The 27,697-nt window shown below is 35.3% G+C and overlaps 4 protein-coding genes across 4 annotated transcripts; all 4 read left to right on the forward strand.

Annotated features, from left to right (window-relative positions):
• Positions 1 to 300: 300 nt before the first annotated feature.
• Positions 301 to 4,053, forward strand: LOC115972470. The gene is made up of 3 exons (XM_031092772.1): positions 301 to 977; positions 2,419 to 2,499; positions 3,121 to 4,053. Exons 1-3 carry the CDS (start codon positions 599 to 601, stop codon positions 3,537 to 3,539), a joined length of 879 nt encoding a protein of 292 aa, XP_030948632.1. The 5' UTR covers positions 301 to 598; the 3' UTR covers positions 3,540 to 4,053.
• Positions 4,054 to 6,102: 2,049 nt separating this feature from the next.
• LOC115971608 (eukaryotic translation initiation factor 3 subunit L) lies at positions 6,103 to 11,612 on the forward strand. The gene is made up of 7 exons (XM_031091608.1): positions 6,103 to 6,813; positions 7,966 to 8,297; positions 8,955 to 9,294; positions 10,096 to 10,244; positions 10,343 to 10,436; positions 11,000 to 11,071; positions 11,201 to 11,612. The coding sequence occupies exons 1-7, from the start codon at positions 6,274 to 6,276 to the stop codon at positions 11,243 to 11,245; spliced, it is 1,572 nt and encodes a 523-aa protein (XP_030947468.1). The 5' UTR covers positions 6,103 to 6,273; the 3' UTR covers positions 11,246 to 11,612.
• Positions 11,613 to 14,358: 2,746 nt separating this feature from the next.
• On the forward strand, positions 14,359 to 16,914 carry LOC115970886 (tetraspanin-19-like). Its single transcript, XM_031090505.1, has 5 exons — positions 14,359 to 14,725; positions 15,079 to 15,178; positions 15,455 to 15,535; positions 15,625 to 15,729; positions 16,433 to 16,914. The coding sequence occupies exons 1-5, from the start codon at positions 14,562 to 14,564 to the stop codon at positions 16,685 to 16,687; spliced, it is 705 nt and encodes a 234-aa protein (XP_030946365.1). The 5' UTR covers positions 14,359 to 14,561; the 3' UTR covers positions 16,688 to 16,914.
• Positions 16,915 to 24,345: 7,431 nt separating this feature from the next.
• Positions 24,346 to 26,526, forward strand: LOC115970506. Its single transcript, XM_031090132.1, has 4 exons — positions 24,346 to 24,685; positions 24,990 to 25,228; positions 25,388 to 25,573; positions 25,702 to 26,526. The coding sequence occupies exons 1-4, from the start codon at positions 24,346 to 24,348 to the stop codon at positions 26,524 to 26,526; spliced, it is 1,590 nt and encodes a 529-aa protein (XP_030945992.1).
• The last annotated feature ends 1,171 nt before the right edge of the window (positions 26,527 to 27,697 follow it).

The raw sequence follows: 27,697 nt of genomic DNA on the forward strand, positions 1-27,697 counted from the left end.
ATTTATTTGAAAGTCGAAACTAGTATTTTAAGTTTTTAACACTCGAGCCTAAAAACTTTCAATAAACACAAACAAGTACTTTTTCCGAGTCAAACTCAAATTGTTGAACAAGTTTATTTCTAGCCGTTACAACAAACTATGACCGAATTAAAAGAAACACAACAGTGGATAAAAGTAAAAGTCAGGGGATTAAAATCAATCAAAATATACAAAATTAAACTGAACGTTAATTTTAAAACGAAACAGATTGGTCCCAAGTTTCGATTCCTCGTATTAGCTCATCCTGTTACGAACCAATCCTAGAGTTCGAGTCACTGTACACGTCACCGCACGAGAACACCCGCCAAAAATCCCTGTAAAAAAAAAAAAAAACACACAAAACACAAAACGTGCGTGAAAATGTTGCTCTCCAAGATCTGAAAGCTACGACACAATCTCTATCTTCTGTTTTTCATTCATTACTATATATATCAAACAGATCCTAATTTTGAAACCTAGGTCTCCAAATCTTCCAATTAGGGTTCCTCAAAATTGATTTTTCTAAAATCCCCAAACCCTAGCCTTTTCAATTAGGGTTTTTTGTTTTGGTTTGGTTCCGATGGCGATAATCGGCGACGCTCTTCGCCAAGCGTTCATGCCGAAGCACGAGTACCAGAGCCTCAGGGACGAAGAGAAAGCTTGGGGAAAGCTTCAGAGACCTCTTGTGGTGACTCTCATGGCGCTCGTTTCGGTCACGGTGATCGTAAGTACGGTTATCAGCTTGAACATCGTGTTCCCCGGTAGCAATGGAAAGAGACCGTTTTGTAGCGACGAGAGGCTTCAGCCTCTGCCTTTTAACGCTAAAGGCCGAGGCTATATCGAGCATTTTCCGGGTGCTTTTTTTCTTACGGATCAGCAAACTGTGGATTATTACTGGATGGTTGTGTTCCTTCCTTCAATCTTCATTTTCTTTGTCTCGCTTGCCTATCTTGTTGCGGGTAAGCAAAAATTTTGCAGACTTTTGCTGTCTCATTTGTTTCGATTTTTTGATATGTGAATTGGGTTTTTCAGTTTTCAGTTCTTTGTGTTGGTTTGGTATATGAATAGAAAAAGATTATAGGTGATTTGCTTCTTATCAAAAGAAGAAAAAACAAAAGCTGTATAAAGAATAAAATTTGTTGTTGCTTATGGCTCCTTTCCTCTGTTTCATATCGATGCTAAGTTTTTGGAAAGTAGTGTGAATTTAAGATGTAGCTGCAGATTTGGGAATTGGGATATATGGGAAATGGAATGCAGGGTTATTTGGTATTTGCTCTTATAGTATTTGGGGAGCTTTGTGCACTGGGTGCGACCTTTTTATATTATTTAGGAGCTTATAAGATTATCAAATTCTGAGGATTCACTGCCTTTCTAAACTTGATATTGATTCCAAAAAATAGTCATTGTATGTATAATGTAATTAATAGACCTATCAAAAAAAAGTATAATGTAATTAATAGGGCATGTTGTGTGTGGAAAAAAAATCTAAATGAAAAGGTTAATAACGAAGTATTCGGTTTGATTCCAAATGTTAGTCATTTTATGTATAATTTGATTTATAGGGCATTTTGTGTGCGGAAAATTTAAATGAAAAAGTTAATAATTAAGTATTCAGACTTAACATCGTCAACTGTTTAATTTGTATTCTTAAGTAGTTGATTTGCATGCTGTAGCATGGGGATATGCTGTCTGTGCAACATCCTAAGCATAAAGCATACTTACTTGAATGGGAATCCAGTCTGAAATATGTATACAGTGAGATGCAGGGAGTCTAATTGGAAACTCTATAATTGCCTTATGAAAACCCTTTTTCTCTCTTCTTCTGTGCTAAGTCAAGAAAGTACAAAAGTTTTCCAAACTTCTTGTTATGAAATTTTATCTTCATCTTCTCCAATCATGTCTGAGGCATAGGGTTCTGGCCAGAGACCTAGAATTTTTATCTAAATTTATAAACTTTTGCTACTTGTTTTATCAAATGTAGGATCTTTTAGATATTGGGTTTGCAAAATTGAGCATTGAAGCATTTGAAGTCACTGCACTGCTGTGTAAACTGATATATGTGACAAGAATGAAGGACCAAACACCCTTTGTTGTGTACTCTATGTATTTATCAATTGGGTTGTATTATTTGCAGCATTGTTGTTTACCAGAAAGAACCTGGCAATATTTTCTGGCCTCTTGTATATAAGCTCTGATCCTTCAGTTGTACACTATTATATGGAAAAGTCATGGTCTGCATTGATATTTAGTTGCTCTGGGATCAAATCTGAGGGATGTTGTTTCATTGGAAAATTTCTCACATAGGTTCTACATTGTTTATTTGTAATTATAACTAGGTAATCTACTACTTTTTTTTAAGCCTGATGATTTTCATTTCTCATAGTTTTAGTTTTGCCACAGGAATAACTGTTGCTTATTCTGCTCCAACAAGACATGGGTGCTTAAAAGTAGTTGAGAATAATTACTGTGCTTCAAAAAGAGGTATGCTCTCTCTTTCCCTTTCTGTGATTGGCTTTTTTCTCATGTGGTATTGTTCTTTCCTGCTGAATGTTTGGCTAAATAACACCCCCTGCTCTCTCTCTCTTTCTTCAATTCTTGAAGACATCAAACAAATAATTATTTACAAAATAGATCAGGAGTGAGCATGTTCTGTTGTATTTTAGAAATAGCTGGACTTAATATTTGGGCGTTTCAATGCTTTCTTCTTTAAATCATTGGTGTTTTTCTCATCTCTGATGCTCAGATTTTAACTAATTAAATTCATATTTTTTTTTTTTAAAAAAAAAAAAGGTGAGTTTATACTCAGTTTAGCCTGCAAAATTTTGGTTTATGATGATATATTCTTCCTAAGATAGCCGTATTATGCTTCCTTTGTTTGCCAACAAGACTGAAGAAAGAAAGGTAGGAGCCTTATAGCTTCTAGGTAGTTTGGATATGACTTTATTGATTTGAGGCCGATTTATATGAATAATTAACACCTTTTTGGCCAGGAATATAAGGTACTTGATTGCAATTATTTTTTAAGTGAATTATTGTTTGGTTGTTTGGGTGTTGACTGACAACCTCAAATAAATGGATTTTAAGCTTCCTTGTAATCTACAGGTGGGGTTCGTTGTTTGTCTGTGCTGAATGTTGTCTTTGCCATCATCTTTGGTCTTCTTGCATTATTTCTTGGATCAACCCTCCTCACTTTAGGGAACAGCTGTGGTGAGCCCCTGTTTTGGTGCTATGAGATCTCATCATGGGGACTGGTTATTCTTTATGGGGGAACTGCATTTTTCCTAAAAAGGAAAGCAGCAGTTTCTCTTGATGAGAGAGACTCTGGTGGTCGAAACCTTGGGTTGGAAATGTTGGAAGCACATCCCTTGGACGTCACACCAGAGGTGGAAAGGCATGTTAATGAAGGGTTTAAGGCATGGATGGGGTCATCCCTCCTATCTTCTGATGAAGAAGATGAATCTGAGAGTTATCAGGAAGTGCCTCATATTATTCATACTAATTCTAACAGGCAAAGAACGTGATCTTTAAACTAGGTGTTCAGAGCTAGACATCTTCCTTGCAAGCATCTTATGACTGAAGCATTGGGAGAGGAGTTCAGTTTTGTTTATTGAATGCATGAGCTTTGTGATGGTCTCACTGATGTCATTATAACACGAGTTAATGCTAAATTGGCTTGGGATGATGTACACTGTATAAGGTGTTGGTTCTGTCATCTTATTCTTAGGTAATCTTTATAGCTTGTGAATAATTAACTACTTGGAACGGGAAGAAGAGGAAAAAAGGGGGTTGGGGGGTTGGGGGATGAGACGGGAAGCCTGAGTCACAGAAATGGAAGCATTTTTTATACTCTTGCTGGGTTTTGTATCTAGTTTTGGGAATTCTTTGATGACTGATAATTACTAATGGATGTGAGAAATTTCTGCTTCTGACTAAACATGGTCAGATGGTGCACCTGTTGGTGCAGATCCCTTGTTTGAGCACGGGGCTGTGCATATTTTAATTTGGCTGTCAATATGCGCTACCAGTTTACCATAAGTTACTAGTTATGAGCCTGGTGTTGTGCTTACTTTAATCTGGCTGTGGTCATGAGTGATCATAATTTTTAGTTGGTTCCAGCTGATGTGTTGTGCATGTGTGCACAATGTTTTAAAACCTGGCTACAGAAATGGATGCCTTTTTTCAATTATTTATTCTTTCTTATTGTTTTTCTCTTAAGATTTGAATATGCTGAGCTATTTATCGAGCATTTATATGTCTAGAAGATTGGGGAAAGAAAAAAGGGATGCTATTCTTAAGCAAAATATGGGAGTGAATTGGTTTTAAATCGCAAATCTAATAACTATTCTTACAAACTATTTATAAAAAAATAATATGACACTGTGAAATGGTTACTTTGCCACTTTGGCAAGGAGTCCAGCAAGGACAAGCTTAAAATTGTGGTTTCAACTGTCAACATATCTTGAGTCGCCTTCCCAGCCAAGCAGCCTACAAACATGGAATTGTTCCACGTGATTAGGCCGTGGAAATTGCTGCATGTGAATGGATTGGTGCTTATGAGACTCTGACCAGTAATGAAACAAAAGATAAACATATACTAGGATGTTTATAGAAGTAAAAGTAAAAATAATTAATGTAAAGAAAAATAAAATGCAAAAATAAAAGATTTGAATTGAAAATAATGAAAATGATTTTAAAATTTTATGTTTCTTTATGATCATTATCTATCTATTCTATCTATCTGTATATATTAAGAGGATTCAGAAAGTTAGTTATTGCTTTTTTTCTTGTCAAAAATACTCTTAAATTAATTAACTAACAACTTAAAAATGAGGTTAAAATAGTAAATTGGCAAAAGAAAGTTAGTTATTATTTTTTTATTGTCAAAAATACCCTTACCTAAAACTTAAAAATAAGGTTAAAATAGTAAATTGACAAAAATAATAAATTCCTACTTCTGCGTTAAAATGTGTTTCTGTTTCTAATAAACTCTTACTTTTACGTTGATTTAAATTTATACTTCTACTCACTTACTCCCTATAAAATAGAATCATTCTTTTTGTTAGTTTTAAAACCCCTCCAATCTACAAAATTCACCCGAAGTATTTTTTTTTTAACTTCATCACGATGTGTTTGTTTCTTCTGTCCCCCTTTTTTTTCAATTTTTTTTTTAAAAAAATTTCATTACTCTAATCTCACGTTTTGAGGGACACATTTCACGAGGTCTGGAATTGAGATTGACAAATGCAATCAATACTCAAATCATTCGTTGAGTAAACAGGTATCTTCCAAAATTCTTGGTAGTATTGATTTATGCATTTATGGGGGAAATAATTTTTTCATCACACCCTTAGGTTTTTTTTTTTTTTTTTTTTTTTTGTGATTGGAAAAAGTAGAAATCCCAAATTATAATAAATACAAATTATTAATTTTTATCTAAAAATAGAAAGGCTTATGTCTCATGCGTCCTATGCATTGACCCAATAGGATGCTGCCATGTTGTAGCATCTTATTGAGTCCAGTGTACAGGACACTAGACCCAAGCCAAACCCCTAAAATTATTTATTTAAAAAAATTAACTATCAAATAAATTAGGCATTGACCCAATAGGATGCTGTCATGTGGTAGCATCTTATCGAGTCCAGTGTACAGGACACTAGATCCAAGCCAAACCCCTAAAATTATTTATTTAAAAAAATTAACTATCAAATAAATAACTAATTTAGAGTACATAAATAATCCAAATACATTTACTAATCACCAATTCATCAGTTTGACCAGTTGGGTCAGTCTCGACTTTCGATTTAATTTCTATGCTAAATTGGTAATGTGAAACATATGAAAATTTACTATTGAAGATGGATTCATGTTAAGAATTAACGGCTTATAAGTAGGTCAAGATTTTATAATTCAATTGACATTTTCTGAAGGATCTTTCGGGTACGTCATAAGTTCAAATGAATCAAATCCCCTACTCCAACCATGAATTATCAAAACAAAAAAGGGCCCATCAGGCAGGCTAACCTATGAGGCTATAATACAGTTAGGGCCAATATATTGGATTTTGGGTGTTTGGGTCTCTCACAAATTCATAATAACCAAAAGTCCAAAATCATCCAAAAACCCAAATATCAATAACGGTAGATCCGTTTCTCTCTTTCTCTCTCTCCCCCACGGTAACGCATAAACCCTAACCTCTCTCTCTTCTCACTCTCTCTTCCTCTTCTCTCAGCCTCAAACGCTTCGCTAACACAAAAAATGGCGAACTTCGATCACGACGACGCACCACCCAACTCGGCGGCTCCACCACCAGTAGCCTCCTCCGATGCCCTCGGGTACGACCCGAATTTCGTACCCGACTCCGTCAAATCCTTCGTGGTTCACCTGTACCGTCACATCCGAGAGAAAAACGTGTACGAGATCCACCAGATGTACGAGACCTCGTTCCAGACACTCTCCGAGCGACTCTTCAAGGACACGCCGTGGCCTTCGGTGGACGCCGTCGCTCACTACGTCGACAACGACCACGTGTTCTGCCTCCTCTACCGTGAGATGTGGTTCCGGCACTTGTACGCGAGGCTTTCACCTACGCTGAAGCAGAGGATCGATTCTTGGGACAATTACTGTAGCTTGTTTCAGGTTGTGCTTCACGGTGTTGTGAACATGCAGCTGCCGAATCAGTGGCTTTGGGATATGGTGGATGAGTTTGTGTACCAGTTTCAGAGCTTCTGTCAGTATAGAGCTAAGATGAAGAACAAGACAGAACAAGAGATTGCGCTTCTCACTCAATTCGATCAGGTCATTTCATCATCTTCTTCTTTTGTTTCTATATTGCTTAATGAGAATGGATTGCTCGGTTGGTGAATTTGATTGCGTAATTGAATTGATATAGTTTCAAATTGCGTTGTAGTTAATTGTTTGGAACAAATGTGGTGAGTGATAAGAAATTAAAATTTTGGCATTATTAAGTCTAACGTTGCAAAAAAATTTCACAATTATTGATGTTAAAAGTTGTTATTGGTAGATAAAAAAAGTAATGTTAGTTTGGGCTGATAAGAACCAGTGATAGCTTGTCAACTCAACTGATGTGAAAATTGTTGTGTATATAATTACTCTTTTTGAACTTATTTTTTTTTATAAGTAAAAAAAATTATTAGGAAAAAGAAAGGGAAAGACACAAAATGGATGTGTATTAGTCTAGAAAGCACGGACACGGACACGGGTACGGTTAGACACAGCAACACAAGCAATTTCTGAAAAATTATAACATGAAACGGCTGGTACAACACAAGTATGGCACCCTAAATGAAGTGTTCATTCTTCCTAGGTAGTAGCCCTTTTTTTTTTTTTTTGGTTTGATAGGTAAGAGAACTTGTATTAAGAGAAGACTACTTCATTAGAATAATGAAGTAGCCAGAAAAATATGTACAAACAGCAAAGAAGAAAAAGAGAAAGAAAAAAAAACTATGTACTGGACCCTTTTCAAAGAATACAACTCAAAAGGAAAGAGATGGTCAATAAAATTGACAAAAGATGTGGCTGGGGTGCCGCCTAGAGCATGTACCCAATCAAACAATGTCTGCAAAATATGCTCTTTCCACATGACACACAAGGGCAAGGCTCGCCATACCTCGCCAACATTCCAACAATTCAATCACGCATCTGGGCTTCACTTACACAAAGAAAATTAAACCTTATAGTTTTCAATAGTGAAAAAGTTTTAAAAAGTAACAAATTAAACCCTAAGTTTTAAAATTTAACAAATTAAACCTCCACTCATTTAAGTCTAATGATATTGTGTTTAGGATGTAAAATATGGTAAGGGTTTAATTTGTTACTTTTGAAACTATAGGGGATTACTAGTGTGCTATAGCTCAACTGGTACTTCCTCTTCTGATCTCTTCCTACAATCTGTGTATTGAAATTTGCGTCATGGTGTTTTTAACACAGGCTTGGAATGTGTATGGTGTGCTCAACTTCTTGCAAGCACTTGTGGAGAAGTCCATGATCGTTCAGATTCTTGAGCAGGAGAAAGAGGGTTTGGAACAATTTACTTCGACAGATGGATATGATTACAATGGAGGGAGTAATGTCTTAAAGGTATTGGGCTATTTCAGCATGGTGGGATTGCTGAGGGTTCATTGCCTTTTAGGTGATTATCACACTGGTTTAAAGTGTTTACAGCCTATTGACATTAGTCAACAAGGTGTTTATACAAGTGTGATAGGAAGCCACATTACCACCATATATCATTATGGGTTTGCCAATTTAATGTTGCGGAGGTATGTTTACCCAGTTTTCTGTTTTATCTTTTCATATATAACCATTTTAATTTTGATTGTTTGTTGTTATTTTACTCCTAATTATTATTGATTATTTAGTTATTAAAGTAAACTTATGGATTCCTACTAGTGTCTTCTATTGAGTATATATAAGTTGTGGATGGTTGTCTTACTTCCCCAATTCAAAAGTATGGTCCTAACGATGATTTAGAATGTTGCCTTGTCAGCAGAGTTTAGAGGTGCAAGCATGTAACAAAATTCAAAAAAATTCTAATGGAAACTATGATCATTTATGATTGTGAAATCATTCAGATGTCATTACATAGTAGTCATTGAGTATTTTTTTAGGAAGTCTGTATTGGTAGAAGAAACCTAGGAAGCACCAAGATTAACAGGGGAGTGGGACATGGATTAGACATGAGACAAATATTATTGATACTGTAGTTCTTAGATTGTTTTGTTGACAATACAGTAGCGCCAAGATTGACAAAACGGTATGAATTCTGAGAGTAAAGGAGTCTTTTGGGTGGACACCAAAACTACTTTCATTTAAATTGTTCTGTTTGTTATAAAACTACTATAAATTTGCTTGTTAGATCTCTACACATTTTTTCCCCTTCTTTTTGAGCTCAACATCTACTGTTACATAACTTTCAGGTATGTGGAGGCAATTCGTGAATTCAATAAGATTCTATTGTACATTTACAAGACCAAGCAATATCATCAGAAGTCTCCACAGTATGAGCAAATACTAAAGAAGAATGAGCAGATGTATGCCTTGCTGGCTATTTGCCTTTCACTTTGTCCCCAAGTGAAGCTTGTTGAGGAAACTGTGAACTCTCAGTTGCGGGAGAAGTATGGTGAAAAGATGATCAGAATGCAAAGATATGATGATGAGGCATTTGCTATTTATGATGAGCTCTTCTCATATGCATGCCCTAAGTTCATTACCCCCTCGGCTCCAAGTTTTGAGGAGCCTCTTGTAAATTACAACCAGGTATTTACCTGCCCTTTAATTTTGGAGCCTATGTGCTTGGAAAAGATTTGGACTAAGTGTGTATCTCCTTTAGGCTTTTTTCCCCACCAGATGTCTTTGACAGAATACTTTTGAGATTAGAAGTGAAGATATTCTTTTCTCATTGGCTAAATGAACCACTTTGTTTTAGATATTGTAACTTTAAAGCCAAAAAGGGGATTGCTGGGGAAAGAAAAATAGCCAGTGTAGAGATCTCTCATGAAGACTAATTTTATATGGTTTAACTATTCTATTCATCATTTTTTTTATAAGTAAATATTCTATTCATCTTTAACAGTATTCAGTAATTTGCGAACTAATTTTAGGTGCTTGATTCTTTGGGACTAAGGCTTGGTTGTTGTTGATTCTTTGGAAACATCAACTGGTTCGTCCTTAAATAGATGTGAAATGACTTGTTTAGAAATATCATCATGCGAGTGTTAATAATTCCCCATGAATGTAACTTTAGACATTCTGAACAAGGTATGGGCTTCTCCAATTATGTTCTAGGGGCTTCCATTGTTTCACCATCACTTTGTGCAAGCATACTGTCTGCCCTCTTCATCTTTTTATGTGAATATCTCACTAATTTTTTGAAGATGGTTATGATCCTCAATTATGATCCTCAAATTTTCCACACTTATAAAAAAAAAATCATGTCATTCCACATTGTGGGGTTACCTAAAATTAAAGCATACTTTGGCTGGGTTATTTAACTTACTCTATGTTTGGTTGCATGTTTGCTCTCTCTCTTGTTTTACCAACTGCATTTATTTATTGCAGGACGCCTATAGGCTTCAGTTGAAACTATTCCTTTATGAGGTGAAGCAACAACAGTTATTATCAGGCGTGAGGACCTTCTTGAAAGTGTATTCAACCATCTCTCTTGGGAAGCTTGCAAACTATATGGAAGTTGATGAACCCACATTGAGGTATTTCATGAGAAACACGGTTTTGGCTTTATACCTATTTCTTTGTATGGTAATTTGTGAAAATGGTATCTTGAGCATTTTCCTGCTTTGCCATACAGGACTATCTTGATGACATACAAGCATAAGACGCATGCTGTTGATGGTGATGGAAAAATTATATCCAATGCTGATTTGGATTTCTACATTGACGATGTATGCCACTTTGTTTTCTGCAGTTATTTTATTTCCTTTTTTTGTTTTTGGTCCTTGGGAAACTTGTATGGGTCAGAAATAGTTCAACTGCAAAATAGAGTTTATCATATGGTTGAATTCAAAGACAATTTTGAGCTCTTGTTGATGGAGTTTCTGCAAATTAAATATGAAATTTCATAGCCTAACTTAATGTAATATGGTCAGCTGAAGTCATGCCGTTATCCCTATCAATGCATGCGTTTTCAACCCTTATATGGATTACAAGTAGTACTAACATGTTTGTTGAATAATAAAATGGTGCTTCAAGTCTCTGGAAACTATTGGTGACTGTGACCTTGCCTTCTCTTGCTCAGTTGCCCTGCCTATTTAATGTTCTTTTGTTATATCTCTTATTTATATCAATGTTTTGGATTACTTCTGTCTATGTAGCTAAGATATAAGAAATAAATAAGCTAAACATACATGAAGTTTTAAAGCCAAACATGACTAGGTTGTTGAACAATTGAAATGTTTTGAAGAGGACCATTAAGAGTGCTGGAAGTCATCTTTTTATATTGCTGCAGGACATGATTCATGTTGTTGAATCTAGACCAGCTAAGAGATATGGGGACTACTTCTTGAGACAGATTGTCAAGGTATGCATGTTCTGTTGCTGTGAAGCTATTTTCTGTCACTCCAATATCTAGAAATTTATTTTATTATTATTATTATTATTATTATTATTATTTGTTTAAAGTGATCTTCCATGTTTTCTTTGGTAACAGCTTGAAGGGGTGATCACTGATGTGGACAGGATAAAGCTGGAATGAGTTGCCCACCACCGTCTAGTGTTGGCCCCTGTGGTCATGCCTTGTTCTTTTCGATTCTTATACTAGACAACGTTTTTTTTTTCCTTTACCTATTTATCATTTCCATGCCTTTTTGAATTAGTGGTTGTGGTTAGCTATTTACTATGTGATTCAAGTTGCGGTGCATTTCTTAAACCTCGTTATAATTTCTTGTTAAGAACAAGGGTAGCAATTTTGTTTTGCAGGCATGCTAATTAGCTTATATCCAAATAGTGCATTAGGCATGTTTTTATAATGGTAGATTAAATTCTTTAGGGGCCACTAAGTGTCCAAAAAACATCTCTTCTGTGGGGCCTAATTATTAGTAGTTTGCAAATGCTATTGTTTTCTTGATTGCATTCAACAACGACAATAATTGGCCATCCTGGCGTCATGAAAAGGAATAATTGCAGTTTGGTTGCAGGTTCTTTACTAAAGACATTTGCATTGGCTTTACTGAAATTTAATATCATTGCTGTAGCTATGCTTAGTAAGGTGTCTTAATCAGCAGTAATTGTTGATGCTGATATTGAACGATTGTTTCCATGATCTACTGATTATTAATTAAAGTTTTAGTTTAAGTTAGATCTGTTTGAATATTTAATTTTCAACCATTATGGAATTTGGGTACTTGAATAAATGTAATCTAATAGACCTATAAAAAGTTGGGGAAAGATTAGGGATGTACTAAGAGCATTGATTTATGAAGTATTTTTACAAACCTTTTTATGAAAAAAGAAAAAATAGACAACTTATTTTTTAAATATTTTCAATGAAACTGGTATGAAATTTTTTCTAAAATAATCTATTAACAAATGTCTATTAACAAATGTCTTTTAAGAGTCTCTATAACATGATCTTAAAAAGTTATGATAATATTTGTTTTCTCACCAAATGTGACTCTATAGCCAATGGTGACGGTAGTGATTTATTCTAGGCGGGGGCTGTTTGGTAAGTCCCTGCTAATTGTGAACTGTGTAATAGGTTTTATTTTATTTTCGTTTGTAAAACTAAATTAATTTAAAATTATACTGGTTTATGATTTGTCAAATGTTTCTTATGGTATTTGTGGGAATGGATGCAATTGATGTATAATGTAAACTAGGAGACTATCTTCCCCATTAATTAATGATAAGATCTGTATTAATTTGGATAATATATAAAACTATAATAGTATTAGATTTGATATTATTTTTTTATTGAAATTTGTGTAGTTATATGTAGGGGTGGTAATTTGTGTTTACGTGTCGACTAATAAGTATTTGGCTGATCCGATATGTTTATTAAATGTGTCAAGATTCATCAATTCTAATACAACCTATTTATTAAACAGGCCAGTCATGTCAACTCATTTATCAGATTTTATCAAAGCAAAAAAAAAAAAATAGTATTAATCAAATTGATCTAAATTATGAAAAATCAAAAAAATAAAAAGTTTTTAATATAAAATTAGGAACTAACAAATAAATCCATCACAAATAATCATTTAAAATTAGAAAATTTCTCAATGTCACAATATAATAAAGAAAATAAATCACAACAACTAATAATTTTATATATCCAGGGTTTGAAAGATATATTGGTAAAATATTATTTAATTAAATAGGTTTTATGGATTGGACACTAACTCGACCTATTTATTAAAAGGGTTAGTTGCGTTGACCTGAATATGATATGGACCTGTTAAGCCTTAACTCGTAACATGCTAATTTCATATTGAGTCTATTGTGTTCGCAAGTCGTGTCAAATTTTGCTACCCTTAGTTATATGCCACATAATGTTATATAATTATTTTTTGAGAGGATAATGTTGTATAAGTTATAATAAAGTAAATATAATTTTTTTATTAAACAAAAAGAAAAAAAAAAAAAAAACTATTATTTATGAATATTATTCTTCAATGCCTTATCCTCCAGCAGATAATTATGGTATTATTTGTTGTTATTGAGTTCTAATTCAAATGACCACCTCTACACACTGACCCAGCGCCCTCGGCCCTCACCCAAGAATAAATCAAAGTCTATTAATAAATTCAAGTAATCAGCAATCAACGTTGCTTTCGAAGAAAGCGCCAATTATTACGTACAAGTATTACCAAGCAAAAGAATAAAATAAATTTGAACACGATTTTTTGCTTGATTTTAATTTAACACTCCCTCCACCACCACCACCCCCACCCCCACCCCCACCCCCAAACAAAAAAAAGGGTTCTCCCAAGATGTTGGAGAGGATTTCATTTTTCCTTCTTGTCTACCGTTTGGATACAGCTGAAAATTAAAAAACACTGTAGCAAAATAATTTTTAAATGTGTAAATAGTACCGTGAGACCCATTTTTAATGAAAAAGTTGTTGAAAAATGAAATTTGTGGGTCTATGAACAGTACATGATGTGCACTGATTGGCTGAAAAAAGTTTGAAAAGTCCAACTTTGTGGCTACTGTTAATTGAACAGTGCATGAATAGTAGTGCATGAATAGTAGCCGCAAGTTTCAAAAACGTGTGAAAAAAAAAAAAAAAATTTGGAAGAACACAGATGCAAACAGTTCAGCCGAATCCAAACGTAGCCTAAACCACACAAAATTTAAAGATTTTCCAATTGAGAGACAAGGACATGCATGATAGCAATGAACTTAAAACGACCCACCTTAAATTATTGCACATTGCACAAGCTGTTGCTATTGCTACCATTACGTTTCACGTGGCTAGTTGGCATCGGCATTAACATTAAACAAAAGTAGGCTAATGTAGCAAACATACGTCTTTCCATTTTTTATTTCATGAATCAATCAAAACTTAGAAATATATAAGAGTACAAGAACTGCATGCATTGGACTATAAGAGCCAAAATTAAAAATCATAACCATAATCATAATCATCTTAATAGAATGCTTCTAGATTTTGGTAACCCAGATTGTTTGGTCTATTTTTTTAATGAAAAAAACAGTGTTATCCAAAAAGTTAAGCTGCCATAAATGAAAACACATGGAGCTAATATTGCCTCATTAGCTATGTTTTGAATGTTACTAAATAAAAAAAAGAGAAAAAAAAAAAAAAAAGGGCTATGTTTTGAATGGTAGGTGGGCATATGTATAGTCACTCCTCAGTTCCTACTCCCCCGTCTGTCTCTAACACAAACACCTGTGGCAGATGGTAAAAAAACACACACCTATCTCAACCAAACACCTAAGCAAACTGTGGAAAATTTTTTGCTCAAAAGAGACGTTAAGAGTTACTTAAGCTAGCTGCAGACTCATTTGAAATGGGAGGAAACTGAGAGTTAAAGACTGTGTTGAAGAACATGGCAAGGTGTAGAAGGTGCTGCTTGCATAACTCAATCAGAGCAGTGAATCTGATAGTGAATATTTGTGGGGTTGGAATGATCATATACTCACTTTGGTTGCTCAAGAAGTGGCAAGATGGGGTTGCTTACCTGCCCTCTGTTTCTTTGCTACCTAGACCCTGGTAAATTTTCCTTCTCTACTCCTTAAAAAAACAGTTTCTCTGCAAAACTTAAAGCCTGAATTGGTTCAAAGTTCTTTTTCTTTTTAAAAAGTAAAGTAAATAGAGCAGAAAAATTTTATTTGTTCAAAAGAACATAACCAATTCAAGCACAATTACGGTTCCAATTTAATTTGTAAAGAGTGCTCCTCAATGACATTCAACTTTTATGATAACTTAATCATAAGTATTGGAATTTTCCTTCGCAAATATATGTCTGGCTCTTATTTCCTTTCATATTGTTCTTGCAAATTTGCATATCTTTGTAATTTTTACTGCATATCTAAGAAAAAAAATATTTTTTTTTCCTTTATCAGGTTTATATACACATGTTTAGGCGTGGGAATTGCTGTCTGCCTGAGCACTCTCGCTGGTTGTATGGTTGCTAATTGTATTAGCAATTATACACTTTGCATAGTATCCTCTTTAATTTTCTTGTAACTTAAAGCATGGCACTCTTTTAGGCAATTTAGTCTTTTTTTCGCCTGGCTTTTTAGTCTTTAGGCTTCATTTCTTACTATAAAAATAATTTCCTTAAGGACTTTTGTCTTGGGAGGAGAGCTTGAGGTTAAAACCTGTTTCATTGGGAATAATTTCATGATAAGCCTCATTTTCCGTAATTCTATTGCAAAATTTTCTTCAAATTTTTTGTGCATCTTATGATTTATTCAGGCATCCTTGACTAGTTTTCAGTACATTGTCTCCATCTGCTCGCTTCTTTTCCTAGAAGTTGCTGTGCTTGTCACCATTTTCTTCAAGATGGACTGGGCAGAAGTATGCTTTCTTATAATTATTGTCTTAAACTTCTGATGCAGCTATATGTTCTCATGTTATACTTGTCCACATTCCTTCTCTTGGGACAGGAACTTGCCAAGTACATCGACGAGAACCATACAGAGTTCAAGACTTTTGTGTTCTTCCATATAAGGATGTGCCGCTCGATTCTAATCATGATTTTGGTACCACAGGTATTTGAATCTTCATCTAAGATTTTGAACTTAAAATAATATTATCACACCTTCAGCATTGCAGAAACATATTGTCTTCTATGATTGTGATTGTATAACATCAACAAAATTGGCTATATCAATATAGCTAGAAAAACAACTATGGTGGTTGATGTTCTTGTCTCCATGCTGGACGAAAACAATGATAACAATTTATCTGATTTCTAAGAAAATCCAACGTAGAAAGATTGACATTGCAGCATACAGTATAATTTAAAATTTTCTGATTACTTTGCACCCACATAAAGTGAATTTTTTGCTTGAAAATCATTTGAATGCTATAAAATGGACCCTTTTTTTGTACATCTTGGTTTTTTTGGTACTGCCTGTGGATCTCATTTTGTTAATTTTGTTTAGTCTTGACAAGAAACACTTTATTGTCCTACATAAATTTATTTTTTGGGGTATTTTAATTGAAGGATTTCTTTATATAATAATATTAGGGGTATGGTTTTGGTTTCCATTATTGTCTTGGATTACTTTCTAGGCAAGATTTTCATAGCAGAAATAATTTCTTATTGTTTTCTGGCATCTTGGTACTTGCAACTTACAATGTAGTTTTTGGGAAATTAGTCAATTACTCTGAACAGAATCAGTGTTTTAGCCACAAATTGGTTGTTCTCTCTTGAAAATAAAACTGACACTTGTAGTACCTATTTTGCAGCTGTGTGTTATTGTGCTGGCCATTATTCTTTGGGCTATAGGCACTGAGCCAAGGACTCAAGGTGGCTATTTGAATATATCTGATTTTAACCATTCCTTTCTTGTAACACCTAACTCGCCTTCTGTACTCAGTGTCTCAATACCAGTATGTCCAAAATGTGAAGTTTTCTACAGAGCAAATCCACGCCAAAGTTTTTTATCATATGTTAAAGGCCTTCTTAGAATGCAATTTCAAGGAAGGACCATTGATAGTTAATAGATTGTCATTGTCACTGTAATTGTAAATACCTTATTTCTTCTGGTGGGTACAGTATGTGTGGAAGTACACAGGTACCTCTCTGCTTCTTTTGTGCAATTCAATGAGGAATTTGGGAGTTACATACAATTTTTAGCATGACTTTCTAATTCTATAATATGACACCTAATGTTTTGAGAGAACACCTAATGTATACTGTATACTTTAAACATTGTGTTGTCTTAGAAGTCATGCGGGGGAGTCAGCACTCAGCATACTAAGTTTGAAAATGTGCATACCTATTTGAATTTATACCCTCTCTCTCTCTCTCTCTTATAGAATTTGGCTTTGTTTAGTATAACTTTTTTTCCGTTTTAAAAAATTAATTAAATGAGATTAGGGTGTTGGGGGAAGTTTTTGGCTACTTTTTACTTTATACTTAGTTTGGTTCGACATGAAATATTTTCAGATGAATCGTTTTTGGTGTTTGATTGTGACTTTAAAAAAGAACCATAAAACATATTATATTGTTCGATTCTTATGAAAAATAATCAATTTATCGTAATCTCAAATAATTATATCAACAAAATTTCATTTAAGAAAACCTACCCCATATGGGATTTTTTTTTCCTGCTATTGGGAATCACAAATGGGAAAACAAACCCCAAATTCAGAACAAACAAATAAAATTAACTGGAAAATTGAATAGTTTGAGAAAAAAAATGTTTTGTTTGAGAAAAAGTTAATAGTCAATCAACAATCGATCTATGGATAGAGAAAGGGGTAGAGAGAAAGAAAAGTTATTATTTATATTTTTTTGTTATGTAAATTCATTTGTAATAATATGTTGAATATGTAATGATGTAAAAGTGTGTTTCACTCTAATAGTCTACTAGGCTTGTTTTTCATTTTACTCAATATCATAAAACAGGGAAAGTATTTTCTAAAACATGTGTATTTCCAAAACAAACAGATAGTTGGATACAAAACTTATTAATCTTTTTAGAAGTTGAAATATGACATGATGTCGTAAGATATAATATTTTATATAAAAAATCATATGATTAATTGGTTTATTGGCCAATTTGTAGGGTTGTAAACAAGCTAACTGATCCAAGTAGTTAAAAGTTCAAATTATTCATTTAGTTATATTTCAAATATGAATTGAATTCGAGTTTATCACCAAATGTAATTATATATATATATATATAGTAAACACTAGGTCTAAATTAGTTTACCCATACAAATAAGTTAATACTTAAGAATCAAATTATAGTTGAAATTATATTTGAGTGAATTAAATATATGAATAAAATTACACTCAACAACCTTTCATTATTAAGAATTATATTTGAACTATCGCGCACCCTTGGTATGGTGGTCACTCCACAAGTATAAATGCTTGTGGGATGTGGGGGGTAAGGATCAAGATTCAAGTCTCTAAAAGGGAGTTTCACACACATATACACTTAGATTAGACTAAAGTAGAAATTATATCTTGTAAAAAAAAAAAAAAAAGGAATTATATATGATTTTACTACAAAATTGACTATTTATATTATCAATAAGTAATAAATAATAATTTAATATCTTAAGTCCAAACTTATACAATTCAATCCTCAACCTATATAAGTATATTTATTAGCTCAATTAGCATTTCTTAGTGATCTAACATCTAGGACTCAAATCTCACTTTCTCATTGTAATTTGTAACTATCAAATTATTTTCTATATTTTAAATGTTTCATATATGTAAACATATAATCTAATATATACTTTAGTTAAGTCTTATACAGGCAAAATAGGTGAATACTCTTAATTTTAAAATTATGTAACAAAATACTCCTCTTTCCAAGGTATTTAGCAAAATGCCCATGTTTTTGGAACTTGGTATTAATAAAATCAAGTTATAAGCAGAACTTGACATTATATATTCTGCCACTTAAATGTTTTTGAAAAATTAAGTGAAACTCAATATTGCTATTATCGAATTTTATTTAAAAATACACATAGAACGCGATTTTGAAGAGATCGAGTTTTACACATAACTCAATTTTGATAAAATTGAGTTCTAAAATAAGAACATTTTGCTAAATACTTTAGATAGATAGATATTTTGCTATATAATTTTAAAATTAAGAGTACTTAGTACTCACCTATTTTGCTCATCTTATACTCATAAATTTGTTCATGACTATATTACTTTGTTTAAATTTGATTTATTTAATATTTTAAATTAAACTTAATAATTGATTTATTGAATAAACATTTTTTTAGTGGATTTAATAAACATAAATAAACAAATATTAGTCTCTAGTTGAAAGTTTTAAAGAAACAATATGAGCCCATTGCAGGCACATTGTTTAACACAAAGTTTACAACCCTGGTTAAAATTTAACACATAAAATTTATAGACACATATATACAAATACTACTCACGAGATTTTTTTTTTTTTTTAGTGGATTGAATAAACACATATAAACAACTATTTTCGAGATATATTTATAAAAAATTTAAAACTCCCTACATTTCCATCCCTGACTAAATTATTATTAATTTTTTTTATTTCTTACTGTTTTTCCTCATAATTTTTAACTAGAAATTAATCATTCCTCATGACTGATGGACCATAGCGATACAAAATATTAGCCTCTGAAAATACATCATTGAACGATGTGCCTTTGCTAATGCTCACAAGTGTTTTTTCTTGACGTTTTTTTCAATTGTTGCATTCTGAAACGTCAGAAAGCTGCCACAACATCGACTTACGTGCCCCCAAGACTAGAAAGCAAGCGCCACGTGTCCGAGCCTCGCCTTATCCTTTGATCCCATTAAAAATCTACATCATTGGATAACAGCTTCTGACCAAATCTGATCTGAATCTTCTATTTATTTATTTATTTATTTTGGTTAAATTATTTATTCGTTCAAAAATATTAACGAGTGTTTTTAGAATACTGATTAAGAATCTAATTAAAAAAAATTTTTATGAAAAAAAAAAACAATTAATATTTTAATAACTTTTTTCATTTCTCATAAAAATGATGTCAAAACTTTTCTAAAATAAATTATTAACAAGTATTCTTATAACTCTCGTTAGCATAACATGTCGAGTGTTTGTCAAGAGACGTCATTCATGACACAGTCATGAGACGTCATTCTTTCATTATGTATCAATTTCATATAAAAGATTATCTTATAAGATATTTTTTCAAATTAAAAGTTTTGTACTTCAAATAAAATATTTTAGTATTTTTAATAGAGACATTTAAAGGTTTAAAATTACTCATTCCAATTATTAATGTGTCAACAAATGGTATTGTGAAACCCAAATGGTAGATTCTAAAAAAAAAAAAAAAAACCCAAACGGTTAAACCTCAATGGTCTAATTGATTTTATTTGTTTATTTTAATACTAGAGTACATGTAAATTGTACAAAAAGTAGTCAAGTAAATTTCTTTTTTAGAAAAAAGTCAAGTAAAATTTGAGGATAGAAATTCTGTTTATTTGTACTAAGTTAAGTATTAATAATGGTTAATTATCCTATTTAAATTCAAATACATGATTATAATGATGTCCAAAATATATTAATGTTATACAATAGTATTATATAAGGACAATTAAATCCAAAAAAAAAAAAAAAATCAAAGTAGTGATGCATTTGATAAACTATACTTAAATTTTATCTCGTGAGTAAAACAACTTTAATGTAGTGAATGGCTGGACATTATTGTCAACAAATTCTGTCATTTTTTTTTCTCTAATACATGATTTTTTTATTTTTTTTTATTATTTTTTTTTTTTACCTTGTGAGTAAAAACAACTTTAATGTAGTAAATGACTGCGGTAGGGTTAAGGGCCCAAATTATATATTGGGCCTTGGGCCTTGACCGAGAACGTGAATAATTCGAGGATGAGTGAATGGTAATGAATGATTCAAACTCAAGATTCAATGAGCGAAATATAGATAGGAGGATAGTCCGAGAAGGAATATCTCCTCGGATATGATAAATTCATCTCAAATACGTATTCCAACAAGCACGATGACCTTCTAGGAAGCTCCAGTGATAAAGATGTGTCTCATGAACATACGAGAAAGAAGGACATCTAAAAATATCTAAGGGAAAGCTGCTAACTCCGCATTAAATGCACTGCAGTTACTTCTTTTGCCGCATTTATGTGAAGAAAACCTTTAAACAGTACTGTCTTGGCCACCACAACTCACAAAAAGCCAAAAAGGGTGTCCGATGGGACAGATACTTAAGTAAGGGGTCAAATAATCAACAAGTGTAGGATTAAGATGGTCCAAAGGAAGCTATATAATGTGAGAGACCCTTCATGAGAAGAGGATCGAAAAATTCATCAGAGAAAGTACTGTAGCTATCTAAATTGTATTTGTACCCAATTGTGATCAATTTATACAAGTGTGATCTCCTTGAACTAAAAGTCTATTGACATCAGAACCTTTTATCTGTATTTGTGTTTAATTGTCCTTTAAATCAGTACTAACCGTTGTCCAACTCATTAAGGCCTAGTTCTTTGACCCACTCTCTACAAATTTATTGTATTGGGCTCATTAGGCCAAGATCCCATACATCTTAGGCTTGGGCTGTAAACTGTGTCCTTACAATTGGCGCCGTCTGTGGGAGAACTTGTGTGATAGTGAGTTTGACATCTAACTATGGTGGGACCAAGTCTTCATCAAGAAGAATCCATGGGTTCTAGGCAACATGATAACTTCCTTAACCTTGAACGCAAGCGAGATCGAGAAGGTAGCGCACACACCACACATACTGGTAAAAGTCATTCCCGGGTTGGGATTCATGTCTCTCAAGAGCAGAATGAAAGAGCCATGCAAAGGGAGATTGACGATTTACAAAAATAAAAAAAATAAAAAAAGCTGTGCCATGCACAACGGAAACGAACCCCTTCCAGTTCTAACGTCTCCTCCAATGATGAAGAGGATGCTAGTTACAGGCAAAGGTCAAGAACTCTACCAAGCGAGTCTTTCTCCTACGATGAAGAGCACCACCACAGGCGAAGATACAAGAGCTCGCCTCGTAAAGGCTTGGGAAACAACGCTATGAGCAAGGTGTTGAGTCAAATCTCCAAATCACCTTTCACGCGCAAGATAGAGAGGGCAAAACTTCCTCAACGGTTCCATCAGCCCACGTTCATCATTTACAATGGTCGAATGGACCCTGCAAAACATGTGAGCCAGTTCAACCAAAGGATGATTGTCCACTCTAAAGACGAGGCTTTGATGTGCAAAATATTTCCCTCCAGTTTGGGACCTGTGGCGATGAGATAATTCGATGGTCTATGGGCCAATTCCATAGACTCCTTTAAGGAGCTCACCCAGGTCTTTAGCTTTCGTTTTCTCACGTGTAGTAGGGTACCTCGGCTCTTGGACTCACTACTGTCCTTGTTTATGCAAGAGGGGGAGATCTTGAAAACGTACTCGGACAGATACTGAGAGATGTACAATGAGATAGATGGTGACTTTGATGACGTGGCTATCAGCACTTTTAAGGTCGGCCTTCCGACCGAGCATGATTTAAGGAAGTCTTTGACTAGCAAACCGATTACCAGTGTGATCCAACTCATGGACCGAATTGATAAGTACAAGAGGGTGGAGGAAGACCAACAACAAGGGAAAGGTAAAGCGAAGATTATCTCTCAAGAGAGGAGGGATTTCAAGTCGGACCGTTTTAATAATAACTGACCTCAGAAAGATTTTGCTGGAGAATCAGGGTCTACCAACACCCAAACAATTAATGCAGTATTTCGAGAACCGATGCATCAGGTTCTGGAAAAGATTAAGAACGAGCCGTTTTTCAAATGGCTGAACTAGATGGTTGGAAACCCCATGAGACGCAATCAGAGTCTTTATTGCCAATACCATTAGGACTAAGGGCACACTACAGAAGATTGTAGGAATTTATAGGACCATCTGGACCAGCTAGTTCGAAAAGGGAAGTTGAAGCAACTGCTGTACCATTCCAGTGGCCAAGCAGAGCAGACAAGTTTGGATCCCCGGATAGATGCTTCTTCAAGACCTCCCCTGGGAACGATCAATGTCATCTTTGTTGCTCTTGGTAGGATCGATTCTTATCCCTCCAGAGTGATGTCTGTGGCTTGGTTATCCATCGAGAACAACAATTCGAAGCCAAAAAAGAGCCAGAATAAAGACCTCACCAGTTTTGGGCTTCTCGGACAAGGATAAGATTGGAACCATCCAACCTCATGACGATACTTTGGTGGTGACACTCAGGATAGGGGGGTATGATGTGAAGAAAATGTTGGTAGACCAGGGCAGTTTTGTCGAGATAATGTACCCCAACCTGTACAAAGGGCTGAATTTGAAACGCGAGGACCTAACTGCCTATGATTCCCCTCTAGTAAGTTTCGAGGGGAAGACTGTTACTCCAAGAGATCAGATTAGACTACCCATACAGACTGGTTCGAACGTGGTGGAAGTGGATTTCATTGTGGTGGACGCTTATTCACCCTACACAGCTATTGTGGCTAGACCTTGGCTTCATGCCTTAGGAGCCATTTCTTCTATCCTGCACCAGAAGGTGAAATATCCGTCGGAGGGTTAGGTTAAAGAGATTGTGGGGAGTTTGTCCATGGCTAGGCAATGCATAGTGGCTGCCATCTTACATTTGCCCAAAACTAAGTCACCGGCCTCTACTGAAAGGGACTTATAACAATCAAAAACTCTGGTATTGCCCGATAATGGATCAACCGAGGAAGCGAAGTACGAAAAACTAGAAAGAGTTACTGTTGGTGATGATCAGGAGAAGTTCTTTCAGGTCGGTTCCCAGTTGCCTCCCTATGAGAGGGAAGAGCTAATTGAATTCCTTAGAAAAAACATTGATGTATTCATGTGGAGTGCTTACGAAGCTCCGGGGGTGGACCCAAACTTCATTTGCCACCATTTGAATGTCAATCCAACTGTTACCCAAAAAAAAAAACCTCTTCGGTGCTCATCTAGAGACCATTCTAATGCTATCAAAGATGAGGTGACGAAACTTAAACAAGTAGGGGCTATCAAGGAAGTTTTCTACCCTGAGTGGCTAGCTAATACTGTGGTAGTGAAGAAAAAGAATGGGAAATGGTGAGTATGTGTAGATTTCACGGATTTAAACAAGGCTTGCCCAAAAGATCCCTTCCCTATACCTTGAATAGACTAGTTGGTAGATGCCACTGTAGGCTATCCTCGAATGAGTTTTTTAAATGCTTTTCAAGAATACCATCAAATACCACTAGCCCTAGATGATCAAGAGAAGACAGCTTTTGTCACTCCCATTGGAAACTACCATTACAAGGTGATGTCATTTGGCTTGAAAAATGCGGGATTCACCTATCAAAGAATGATGACTAAAATGTTTGAACCACAGTTGGGCAAGAATATTGAGGTCTATATAGACGACATAGTGGTGAAGATCAAGGTGGTGTCTGAACATGTAGGAGACCTCAGAAACATTTTTAAATTTTGAGGAAACACAAGTTATGCCTTAATGCTTCCAAGTGCTTTTTTGGTGTGGGATTAGGCAAGTTTCTGGGCTATATGGTGACTCACCGGGGAATCGAGGTTAATCCCAACTAGGTTAAGGAAATAAACAGTCTACAGCCATCTCAGAATCCCAAAGAAGTTCAGAAGCTAACCGGAATGACTGCTGCCTTGAACCGGTTTATCTCTCGATCAGCAAATAGATACAGACCCTTCTTCCTGTTGATGAATAAATGGAAGGGATTTGAGTGGACCGAGGAGTGTGCTTTGGCCTTCCAGCAGCTTAAAGAATATCTCTCTTATCCACCTATCATGTCCAGTCCTGACATAGATGAAGTTCTATTTGCTTATATTGTTGTGGCCCCTCATGCTGTGAGTCTGGTGTTAATACAAGTTGACAGTGGCATAAAACGGCCAGTCTACTATGTGAACAAGTCATTACATGAGGCTGAGATTCGCTATCTACCACTGGAGAAAGCCATCCTGGCAATAGTGCATGGTACACGAAAGCTTCCCCATTACTGTGGCCAATACTGTGGTAGTGAAGAAAAAGAATGGGAAATGGTAAATATGTGTAGATTTCACAAATTTAAACAAGGCTTGCCCAAAATATCCCTTCCCTATGCCTTGAATAAACCAATTGGTGGATGCCACTGTAGGCCATCCTCAGATGAGCTTTTTAGATGCTTTTCAAGGATACCATCAAATACCACTACCCCTAGATGATCAAGAGAAGACAGCTTTTGTCACTCCCATTGAAAACTACCATTACAAGGTGATACCCTTTAACTTGAAAAATGCAGGATTCACCTATCAAAAGATGATGACTAAGATGTTTGAACCACAGTTGGGCAAGAATATTGAGGTTTATATAAACGATATAGTGGTGAAGAGTAAGGTGGTGTCTAAGCATGTGGGAGACGTCGGAAACATTTTTGAAATTTTGAGGAAACACAAGTTATGCCTTAACACTTCCAAGTGCTCTTTTGGTGTAGGATTAGGCAAGTTTCTAAGCTATATGGTGACTCACCGGGGAATCGAGGTTAGTCCCAACCAGGTTAAGGCAATAAACAGTCTACAGCCACCTTAAAATCCAAAAGAAGTTCAGAAGCTAACTGGAATGATTGCTGCCTTGAACCGGTTTATCTCTCGATCAGCAGATAGATGCAGACCCTTCTTCCTGTTGATGAATAAATGAAAGGGATTTAAGTGGACCGAGGAGTGTGCTTTGGCCTTCCAGCAGCTTAAGGAATATCTCTCTCATCCACCTATCATGTCCAGTCCTGAGATAGATGAAGTTCTATCATCTTATATTGCTGTGGCCCCTCATGCTGTGAGTTTGGTGTTGATACGAGTTTACAGTGGCATAAAACGGCCAGTCTACTATGTGAGCAAGTCACTACATGAGTTGAGATATGCTATCTACCACTAGAGAAAGCCATCCTGGCAATAGTGCATGGTACATGAAAGCTTCCCCATTACTTCCAAGCACATACTGTTGTCGTCCTGACTCAGCTTCCACTTAGAGTTGTACTTCGAAGTACCGACTACACGAGAAGGATTGCTAAATGGGGCACAGTTCTAGGGGCTTTTGACATCAAGTATATGCCCCGTACCTCTGTCAAGGGTCAAGTCCTTGCCGACCTGGTGGCGGAGTTCGCTGAACCCTTACTAGAAGAAGTGGCAGCGACGCAAAACATGGATGAAAAATTGGTTGACACAATCTCCCTACAAAAGCCTTTATTATGGAAAGTATATGTAGACAGTGCTGCAAATCAAAAAGGCTCCAGAGTGGGGCTAATTTTGATCTCACCTGAGAAGCTTACCATTGAAAAATCATTAAGATTGGGCTTCTCGGTCACAAATAATGAAGCTAAATATGAAGCTTTGCTAGAAGGAATGTCCATGGTTCAAATAATGGGAGGAAAGGTAGTAAAGATGTTTTCAGACTCAAGACTAGTCGTCGGCCAGGTGAAAGGCGAATTAGAAGCAAGAGACGAGAGAATGCAGGGGTACTTAAGTCAAGTTAGGTATTTGCAATCAAGATTTGAATCATTCAGCCTGCTGCACATCCCTAGGAGTGGAAACACACACACTGACTCCCTAACCACACTTGGAACCTCCTCGGCGCGGAACCTACCTCGGGTTATCCTCATAGAAGACTTGTGCAAACCCATGGAGGTAAAGGGAAAGACGGTTCATGTTCACCAAGTTAGAGTAGGGCCTAGTTGGATGGATCCGATAGTATTATTCCTGAGAGAGGACATCTTGCCAGAGGATAAATCAGAGGCTGACAAAGTACGGAGAAAGACGCCTCGTTTCTGGCTATCCGAGGACTAAAACTATACAAGCGCTTTTTTTCTGGGCCATACCTGCTCTGCATTCACCCTGAAGCGTCGGAGCTACTCCTTGAGGAGTTGCATGAAGAGATTTGTGGAAGCCATACAGGAGGAAGATTTTTGTCTCATAAAACCATCACTTAAGGCTATTGGTGGTCAAATATGTAGAAAGAAGCGCAAGAACATGTGAAGAAGTGTGACCAGTGCCAAAGATTTGCACCAAATATACATCAGCCAGGAGGAGTCCTTAACCCCCTATCAAGACCTTGGCCATTTGCTCAATGGGGCTTAGATATCGTTGGCCCTTTCCTTAAAGTAGCAGGAAACAAAAGGTATTTGCTGGTCGACACGGACTATTTCACCAAGTGGGTTGAAGTTGAACCTTTGGAAAATATCAAGAATATGGATGCCAATAAATTTTTTTGGAAAAACATTGTCACATGGTTCGGGGTCTCTCGTACCCTCATCTCAGACAATGGCCTTCAATTCGACAGCAAATCTTTCAGGAGATACTGTTGTGATCTTAAAATTACAAATAGGTACTCCACTCCAACTTATCCTCAAGGAAATAGATAGGTCGAGGCTGTTAACAAGGTCATAGTGAACGGACTTAAGAAAAGGCTGGACGATGCAAAGGGAATGTGGGTAGAAGAGTTGTCCCATGTCTTCTGGACGTATAGAACTACACCTCGCAAGTCAATAGAAGAGACCCCCTTTTCAATAACTTATGGAACCGAGACTGTCATTCCTTTAGAAACTGTCTTCCCAACATTAAGGACCACCTCGTTTATCCAAGTAGTAACAATGAGTTATTGGAAAAGGGCCTAGACTTTATTGAGGAGAGAAGAGAAAGTGGAAAGGTTCAATTGGCATACTACCAACACAAACTCAAATAAGGTTATGATGCCCACGTAAAGCTAAGACCATTAGGGCCAGGTGATCTGGTGTTCAGAAAAGTTCTAGGTACGACAAAGAATCTGGCATGGGGAAAACTTGGACCTAATTAGGAAGGTCCATATCATATCACCTTTGCGGCTGGTATAGGAGCATATTTTCTAGAAGACTTAGATGAGCATGTAATATCGCGCCCTTAGAATATAAACAACCTGAAAATGTATTATTATTAATGAAAGTTTCCTTTATCAATATGTTCATTTATTGTATAAAGGCAT

This window comes from Quercus lobata, chromosome 12, assembly GCF_001633185.2.
Source record: "Quercus lobata isolate SW786 chromosome 12, ValleyOak3.0 Primary Assembly, whole genome shotgun sequence".
NCBI lineage: Eukaryota > Viridiplantae > Streptophyta > Magnoliopsida > Fagales > Fagaceae > Quercus > Quercus lobata.

Coding starts and splice junctions, on each gene's coding strand:
- LOC115971608 (XM_031091608.1), top strand. CDS start 6,274: ATGGCGAACTTCGATCACGACGACGCACCACCCAACTCGGCGGCTCCA. Junction 10,437..10,999: donor TGGATTTCTACATTGACGAT/GTATGCCACTTT, acceptor ATATTGCTGCAG/GACATGATTCATGTTGTTGA. Junction 11,072..11,200: donor TCTTGAGACAGATTGTCAAG/GTATGCATGTTC, acceptor CTTTGGTAACAG/CTTGAAGGGGTGATCACTGA.
- LOC115970506 (XM_031090132.1), top strand. CDS start 24,346: ATGACTGCTGCCTTGAACCGGTTTATCTCTCGATCAGCAAATAGATAC. Junction 25,229..25,387: donor TGACTCACCGGGGAATCGAG/GTTAGTCCCAAC, acceptor AATAAATGAAAG/GGATTTAAGTGGACCGAGGA. Junction 25,574..25,701: donor TAAAACGGCCAGTCTACTAT/GTGAGCAAGTCA, acceptor GTCCTGACTCAG/CTTCCACTTAGAGTTGTACT.
- LOC115972470 (XM_031092772.1), top strand. CDS start 599: ATGGCGATAATCGGCGACGCTCTTCGCCAAGCGTTCATGCCGAAGCAC. Junction 978..2,418: donor GCTTGCCTATCTTGTTGCGG/GTAAGCAAAAAT, acceptor GTTTTGCCACAG/GAATAACTGTTGCTTATTCT. Junction 2,500..3,120: donor TTACTGTGCTTCAAAAAGAG/GTATGCTCTCTC, acceptor TGTAATCTACAG/GTGGGGTTCGTTGTTTGTCT.
- LOC115970886 (XM_031090505.1), top strand. CDS start 14,562: ATGGCAAGGTGTAGAAGGTGCTGCTTGCATAACTCAATCAGAGCAGTG. Junction 15,536..15,624: donor TCAAGATGGACTGGGCAGAA/GTATGCTTTCTT, acceptor CTCTTGGGACAG/GAACTTGCCAAGTACATCGA. Junction 15,730..16,432: donor TCATGATTTTGGTACCACAG/GTATTTGAATCT, acceptor CCTATTTTGCAG/CTGTGTGTTATTGTGCTGGC.